General features: G+C 38.0%; 1 protein-coding gene across 1 annotated transcript; it reads right to left on the bottom strand.

The window, feature by feature from the left end:
- Positions 1-2,129: 2,129 nt before the first annotated feature.
- On the bottom strand, positions 2,130-5,534 carry LOC133833036 (uncharacterized). Its single transcript, XM_062263298.1, has 7 exons — positions 5,195-5,534; positions 4,666-4,899; positions 4,407-4,575; positions 4,084-4,318; positions 3,718-3,906; positions 2,607-3,599; positions 2,130-2,495 (listed from the first exon to the last, which is right to left on the bottom strand). The coding sequence occupies exons 1-7, from the start codon at positions 5,532-5,534 to the stop codon at positions 2,130-2,132; spliced, it is 2,526 nt and encodes an 841-aa protein (XP_062119282.1).
- Between the last annotated feature and the right edge of the window lie 3,074 nt (positions 5,535-8,608).

Below are 8,608 nucleotides of genomic sequence, written 5' to 3'. Positions count from 1 at the left end.
TGTTACCAAAAATACTTGTCTTTACAAGACTGAACTCTATTAAAAAAACCTTTCGGTTTTAACCCTCCACTTGGTAACACACAAGTACTCAATATCTCAGATGGGACTTGTTTTGAGTACAACTAATACTCACTTGAATGACTTGTTATTACCTATTGAACCTAACACTAGTTGAATAACTAGTGTTAAGATAGGTTACCATCAATCGTGAATCTCTTTAGGGAGTTTAAGTCCCATCCCTCGAGATGATGCAGCCACTAAATCCCTCGTTAGTGGCTTAGTGAAAGGATCTACCAGATTTTCACTAGTTCTCACATAGGATATTGAGATGACTCCTCTTTGAATCAATTCTCTTACATATCCATGTCTTAGACTAATGTGTCTAGACTTTCCATTATACACTCCGCTGTATGCTCTAGCCAATGTCGCTTGGCTATCAAAATGTATCGATATAGTAGATACATTATCTTTGATTAGGGGAATCTCTATCAACAGATCCCTTAACCATTCGGCTTCTTTGCCAGTAGCAGCTAGAACTATGCACTCTGCTTCCATAGTGGAATGAGATATACAGGTTTGTTTCTTGGAGCCCCAAGAAATTGCACCTCCACCAAGTGTAAATACCCAACCAGTTGTGGACAAGTTGTCCCCAAGATTGGATATCCAACTTGCATCTGTATATCCTTCTAAAATCGAAGGAAATTTGGAGTAGTGAAGGCTTAGTCCTTTGGTCTTCTTAAGATAACCTAGGACTCTTCCAATTGTCTTCCGGTGATCCACACTTGGATTACTTGTAAACCTACTAAGTTTACTTACCGCAAATGTTATATCAGGTCTAGTACACTGGGCAGCGTACATTAGACTCCCTATAGCACTAGCGTACTCCAATTTTGCTAGGGTGAGATTAGAGTAGCAAAGGAGGATAAGTTTTTTGATGTCCTAATTGAGGAAGGTTGTCGAAGGAGGAGAACGAGTAAGAAGGTTATTGGAAGTTTTAATAATAGCAAAAATGTAGGGTGTGATAACATGAAAAACAAGGTTCAACCTAAGGAAGCAACACCGGACGGTGAAAATGAAGATTCACACAAATTTGAGGATTTAAATTTATTTTTTGATAATTCATGGTGGATGAGAGTTTGTATATGGAAATCGAGAAGAGCTTATGTTGTTCAAGTGAGAAGGAGGCTAAAGTGAACGTAGGTAGTATTGATGGACATAAAATTGGTAATGTTGGTAATATAGAACATGTTGGTAGAACAAACCAGTTCATTGGCGTAATGACATCTAATTCTTTGAAAGCGAAGATGGATAGTCATGATGTAATTGATGTAGATGAAAGCATTGATGGGGATGATAAGTTGATCGACGTTGATGTTTTGAATGATACTTCTAGAAATTCGGTCATATCACTTGAGTTGCTCAGTCAGATGAGCCATAGTATTGGAAACAATGGTATGAACGCAGATGATGTAATATTTTTTGAGTCTTGGAGGAAAGGGCATTGGAGTTGAATTATGGGGGATCTTTTTTTTTTTTCTGATCAAGAAGAATAAAAGAGCTTCATTGAACAAATGAACCAACTGGAATACAACCAAAACACATATACAAACACAGTACCAGCCTAGAATAGGCCAAACCAGCCACTAATTACACAGAAGATAACGAATATACATTTGGTCTTGAGTCGAATTATGTCTATTGGACACTAAGTAAAGTCTATGTTTAGTTGTATATTTAATTTCCTGAACTAGAGATAAAACAGATGAGGAGTAACCATCAAAAAGGCATCTGTTTCTGTTGGTCCATAAGCTGTAAATGACAGGAGCAAACACCATATTAACAATATTAGATTTAGTTACACTCCTAGCCCTTGTCAGCCACACCAACCAGCAATTGAAATCCAAAGGCCAAGCTGCAAATCCCAGCCAATTGAAGATAATGTCTACCAGCCGAGAGGAAAGGCTACAATCAAAAAACAAGTGAGCATGACTTTCTTGATAGCAATCACAGACCGGGCATAACAGAGTGCTCAAAGGAATATGCAGCCTATTAAGATTATCCCTTGTTAGCAACTGTGAGTTAACCACCTGCCATAGCATAAACCTGTGTTTAGGAAGGATAAATTTGCTTCAAATTGTCCTAGAATACTCAACTTTTTGCTGAATTAGAAGGCTATTATAAAGCTTCGAAGACAGAAACTTCCTCTGTACACCAGCAGCTGATATAGCAGTTGAACTGAAGCACTTCTTGAGATGACACAATTTCCCCCAGTACCAGCTACAATCACCTTTCAAATCATAGTTCCAGAAGTTCTGTCCTTTCAGGTTAATGGAGTGAATCCACTTAACCCAAAGTAAGTCAGGTTTGGAAGATAATGCCCAAATGTACTTAGCCAGAACAACCTGGTTCCATGTTGCCCCTTCTCTAAATCCCAAGCCACCATAAGTTTTAGGGAGGCAGACTTTTTGCCAAGATGGGATGTGTAATTTACTCCTCTGCCCAGAAATGCCCCACAGAAACCCTCTTCAAAGTCTTTCGATTTCCTTGACTACACTTTGGGGCAACACAAATATTGACATCCAATAGTTTCGGAGCCCAAGAAAAACAGAGTTTATAAGTTGAATCCGGCCAGCAAAGGAGAGATGTCTACTAGCCCAATTCGGAATCTTCAGCCTAAACTTCTGAATTAACACCTCACAATCTGCATGTCTCCATTTTGTTGGCCTCATTGGAACCCCAAGGTACCTTAAAGGAAAGGAACCCTCTGAAAGGTTAATCTCTTGAGAGATCCTGGTTCTATCTGAAGTAGAGACTCCACCGAAAAAATTTTGAGATTTGCCAACATTGATGTTCAGACCAGAGGCAGTAGAAAAATCATCAAGAACCCTCTTTACACTCCTAATAGCTGGGAGAGTACCCTTACAAAAAATAAGCAATTCTTCCGCAAAACACAAATTAATGAGCTTAAGACTCTTGCACATCGGATGAAAACGAAAGAGGGAGTTAAGCGCTGCATGTTGTAAACTTCTAGACAAATACTCCATGATGAGAACAAATAAAAGAGGTGACATAGGATCACCCTGTCTCAACCCTTTCTCTCCTTTAAAATTGCCTTGAATTCTACCATTCATCACAAGAAAATAGGTGGTACTCCTAACACAAGACATAACCCAACCTATGAACTTCATGGGGAACCTTATAGCTTTAAACAAGTCCTCAAGAAACAACCAATCTACAGTATCATATGCCTTACTCAGATATATCTTTATGGCACAACGCGAAGAAGTGGAAACTCTCCCGTAATTTTTAATCAGATCTTGACAAATCATGATATTGTGGGCTAAAGTGCGACCTTGTATGAAAGCTCCCTGATTGGTCTGAACAATAACAGGCAGAACAACAGCCAACCTCTTACAAAGCAACTTAGCCATGCACTTATACAACGTAGAGTAGCATGCTATAGGCCTATAGTCGACAGTCCGGGAGGGATTAGCAACCTTAGGAATCAATGAAAGGGTAGTTTCATGAAGCTTAGATGGGAAGCTGCCAGACTCAAAACAGTTAGAGATAGCAGTACACACCTCTTCACGTATATCACTCTAGACAGCTTTAAAAAAGCCAGAACCATACCCATCAGGACTTGGGGATTTAGTAATTGGGATACTGAATAAAGCCTCCCGAATTTCCTTCTTAGAGAAAGGTCTCCAAAAGCATTACTTGCTGCTCAACTGAAAGTTTTGGCCCTAACTCAATATGCTGGATATTTACCCTGCCTGAAGCTAAGCTAGGACTGCCTAAACAAGCTCTGAAATGACCCAAAAAATGAGAGACCACTTCAGTATAATTATCAACTAACTGCCCTTCTGTCATCATGTAAGAGACTATCCCATTCTCAGCTTTACGCTTCTTTAAAAAAGCATGAAAAAAAGAGGTGTTCAAATCTCCTTGTCTGAACCAAGTGATTTTACTTCTCTGAATTAAGAAGCTCTGATATAATCTCTCCTGAACAGAAAAATTCCCTGCTGCTGTCCTCTCAGCCTCTTGATAACATGGATCATGGGGATGAGCTTGCAGCTAAGCTACTTGATAGGAGTCTTTGGCCTTATTGTAGTTAGCTTTTAAATCGCCTAATCTGTCCATATTAAAAGTTTTCAAACAATGTTTAAGCCTCAACAGCTTGAGAAAAATCGCATTTATACCAGAAGCTTTAATCGGGGCTCTCCAACTTTTTAACACCAAATCAGAGAAGTCATAGTGATCCGCCCAGTAATTGTAAAATCGAAAATTTTTGGAACTCAACTTCTCAGAATTCTGAATACTAACCAGACAAGAGCAATGATTAGATATGCCTTCCCACCTAAATATGGTTGTAGACTGAGAAAACAAATCAAGCCATTTCTCATTACACAGCATGGTCAATTTTCGAATAGATCCTAGCAGCACCATCTTGGTTATTAGACCAAGTAAAATAGGAACCAATATTCCGTAAAGGTTCAACATGAGCACCTGCCAGCCAGTTTATAGAATCAGCTAACTCTGAGTTTGAGATAGCCTTGCCTCCTGATTTGTCCTTGCCTGAAAAAGGGGCATTAAAATCCCCTAAATATAGCCAACCTTTAAGCATGTGATTAGGTCGTTGTAACCCTTCCCAAAGACACCTCCTACCCTCAATCGAATTAAGACCATAAACAAAGGTGACCCCAAACTCCAGCTGCACACCCATCACCTTCACCAGACAGTGAACTGCTTGAGAGGATTCCTCTAAGATGATGGTTTTAACATATAACCTTCTCCACATAACTAAGATACGGCCTTCAATGATGGAACTAGTGTGATAATCCCAGTTCGGAAAATGACTGTCCATGAAGTTACTTATTTTACAACCCTTCAGTTTAGTCTCTAAAAGACCACAAATTCCCACTTTATACTTACTACATAAAGCACTAACAAGGCTATGTTTATTGACATTATTTAGCCCTCTAATATTCCAACTTAAGATATTGCAGCTATCCATTGGAGGAGTTTGGATTGGAACTGCCTTCCTTGTTGTTCACCACTGGTTCTTGAAGCACCTCGAACTTGTTCAAATTCTTGTTCTTATGACCAGCATTATTAGCATGAGTGACTGGTCTCTATCCCTCCTTAGCGTGCGCATCAACACGTTTTGGGGTACGCCATGGTTGATTAGCCTTACCTCTAACATTAGTTTCAGCCATAGTCTCATCACCTGGTATAACAGACTCATCTGGTTCTGCCTGATCTTTGTTCATTTCTGAACTAGCCTGAATCACACTTTCTTTCAACTTTCCAACCTGATGTTCTCCAGGTCCCTGCTCCTCCTCCGTTTGGGGTTCTGCGTCTTTCCTGACCCACTGAACTTTCTTTTCTTTCCTACATTCTGCCATTGAGTGCCCAAAGCCAGCACAGGTTTTACATTTTATCGGTAGCCACTCATACTCAACCCCTTGCTCCATGATCTGACCATGTTCATTAATGAACTGTATGCTTTTCGGAGGATTGTTAGTGATTTCCATTTCAACCAAAACTCAAGCAAACTGAATATGAGACCGTTCCCTTGTGAACTTGTCTACCATTATCGACCTACCTATAGTGCTCACTAAAGCACTGAGACATTTACTACCCCAATATTGGAGCCCCAAATCTTGAAGGAGAATCCATAGGGGAACAGAGCGAACAAGACAAACTGCACTCAAATCCGCCGTCCATGGCCGAACTATAACCGGTTTTCTATCAAAATGGAGAAGGCCATTTTCAAGGACATGATCCCTTGTAGCATCATCATTGAACTTTACCATAGTGAGACCCATCGTCATTCTAGCTATCTGAGCTATCCCTAGGTGACCCCAAACCCTCTTTAAAAATCCTTCAAAGACAGCCATAGGAGGGTTGGCTCCTAGCACCATGAATATCACTGCCGAACTCCAATTGGCGGACTGCATTTTAACCTCCTCCGCATCAATTTTAGCAAACCTCCGTCCTTCCTTAAACATTGGTTCTGTTAATTCAAGTTTCTGATCTGAAAATGAAAGATTACCAGCCTGGAATTTTTGCCATTGCTTCTGAGCAGAAGCTTGATAGTCACTCTCATCCACCTTGTCTGCCCACGAGATTTACTTAGAGGTCGATCCAGCCTGGTCTATCCCTTTGAATTGATCTCCCTGGGTATCTATGTCTCCCGACCCTAAGATCTCGTCAAAGTGACGATCCACGTCTCCTTCAGTTTCCTCTTCGTCTACCCCTATTACAACAAACTATTTGTCTTCCTCCACTCGATTGTTGTCCAAGCCATAAATTGGAAAATTCTCTTCCAGATTTAGCTGTTGATCTTGCTCTCCTACTGGAGAAACTAGCTTCCGTAGTGGTTTCTTCTTCTTCGCCATGGGAGAAGGAAAAACCAGCACTCAGCCTTTCTTATTTTAGTTATGCGGGGGGGATCTTATTTTGATACATAATTTTTTTATGATTTGAAAGGTGAAATTAATATGCTTGGCTTGAAGGTAAAGAGGAGGTGGCTGTATTGTTTCATTTTATTTTCTTCTTAAATTGACTGAATTAAATTCATTAGAGTGTGCTATAATGGTTTGCAGGTTTCTTCCTCTCTTGCGGTGTTACCTAGAACGATATAAAATTGTGCCAGTTGGCGAGATTTTGGTGTGCCAAAGGAATTTGAGGGGGTTTTGAGAGCTATGTGATGGATACTAATTTACCAAAGAAGTTAGTAGTGTATTATTAAACTCATTTATATTGTGCTTTTAATTTTAGTACATTATTTGTGTTTTATATGTTGTTTGATTCCATTTGTTTTGTATGTATAATTTTGCGATTAATTTTGTTGGATATTTTTTAGTGAGATTGTTTTTGTGGGGGAGAAAGTGGTTGGAAAAAGGTTTGACTTCCTCACATTGGGAGAGAACACATTAGTGGCCCCCCGAGTATGTTATTAGTTTTTTTTTTTTTTGAAAAAATCTATGAGGTTTATTTGATTTCAGGTTAATGTATTTAAATTTCTTGGTTTGGTTATAGGTTATGAATTGTTTGCTTGAGATTTTGTATGCATTTGATAAATCTGAATGTGGTTTTCAGAGGAAATATTGGTGGATTCCTACTGCATTGTCGGTAAGTTTTATGAGGAAAAGTCCACATGTACTTGTTAATTTTGATATTTGATATATTTAATTTTGCCATTTGAGGATTCTTGTTTTGTTGTTAAGTAGAGACCTAATCATAAAATTTTATTTACATTTAGTGACTGCAGCAGATGGATTGATTGGAGTGGAGATATTGGAAGTTGTGAGAATGTATGTTTCTTGTTATAGTACTTTAATTGGTGTGGTTACGTTAGTTTATTTTATGCATTTATTGTGAGTTTCTCTGATGAGTTAGGATAGGCATGTGTTCCTATCATGGCAAAGCGACATTGGTTTGTATCTATGCTGAATATGAGTGAGAAGGTTGTTGATGTTTATAACGATCTAAAAATTCTATCTCTTAAGCTAGAACTGCTATTTTGTCATTCATGGTATATATTGAATATATTTATACAATTTGGTTTATGTGTCTTAGTTTGTCAATTTTTTTGTTTTGTTAAATTTTTGCTATGATCTGTGTTGTTTAGCTACAGTCAATGGACAAAGCATTTAAGGAGTCTATTTCAAAATTGAATGGGAATCTTCGATTTTTTAGTGACTTTTACATAGCAGAAGCAACAAATCATCACAGGATTGTTGGAAACTTTGATAGTAGCTTGCATGTTATGAAACATCTATTGGGTAGATAAATGGATGCGTTCTTTCCGCAAATGTACACATCCTATTATTTATTGTCTGTGTAATTTTATTGTTGGCAATAATTAAATGATATTACAAATGAGGTTGTATTAATTATTTTCTAATTTATTAGGCTGGAGAATCAGCTCAAAGGCTACACATTGGGTCACTAATTTTGGGTTCGGAAGCGAATAAGTTGCGAGATCATATCATGAAGAAAGCTGCTAGAAACGATTGGTCGAAGAATTAGGAAATATAATTTACTTTGGTTTCATTTTAAAAGCTGATATGCAATGTTAATTTAGTACTGTATTTTGGAGATTTTTAGTAGGCCTATGTATGATCGGTAATGTCAAGTAGAGTTCCCTTCCTCGTTAATTTTTGGCAGACTGAGGCAAAAGACCTATATATGAGTTCTTGTCCTTGACATAAATTTTTTTATTTTTTTCATTTGAAGTGGGCTCTAAATTGAGGATAGAAATTGGTAGCTTTGTGGAATCAAATAAGTGAAGAGATATGTTTTATTTTAATCCTTTCTAAAAGAATCGGTAGTGTATCTGACAACATTAATTGTTTGATATTACTATTTTGGAATATTTAGAATAAAAATTTGCTTCAATTAGCACATTAAAAATTAAATAAGGTTAGAAGTCTAGACCAATTCCAAAACATGGTGATACTGAGAACTAACTAGAAGATGGGAGTGGAGGGCGAAGGTTAATTTTTCTAAATGTGTTGCTGTGAGTTTTTTCCAACAATTTCATATGTCTGGCATGTCAATAAACATTTCAAAATGATTTTGTGTATATATGAAATATAGA

Source organism: Humulus lupulus, chromosome 4 (assembly GCF_963169125.1).
Source record: "Humulus lupulus chromosome 4, drHumLupu1.1, whole genome shotgun sequence".
In the NCBI taxonomy this organism is placed as follows: Eukaryota; Viridiplantae; Streptophyta; class Magnoliopsida; order Rosales; family Cannabaceae; genus Humulus; species Humulus lupulus.
Note: the sequence above shows the minus strand (reverse complement) of the source record. Positions and strands in the feature narration are given on the sequence as shown.

Excerpts from the sequence above, each read along its gene's own strand:
- LOC133833036 (XM_062263298.1), bottom strand. The coding sequence starts at position 5,534 with ATGGAAATCACTAACAATCCTCCGAAAAGCATACAGTTCATTAATGAA. Across the intron at positions 4,319-4,406 it reads TCGAAAATTGACCATGCTGT|TATTCAGAATTCTGAGAAGT; the intron begins GTAATGAGAAAT and ends TTGTCTGGTTAG. Across the intron at positions 3,907-4,083 it reads AGGCCAAAGACTCCTATCAA|AAGCGTAAAGCTGAGAATGG; the intron begins GTAGCTTAGCTG and ends GCTTTTTTAAAG.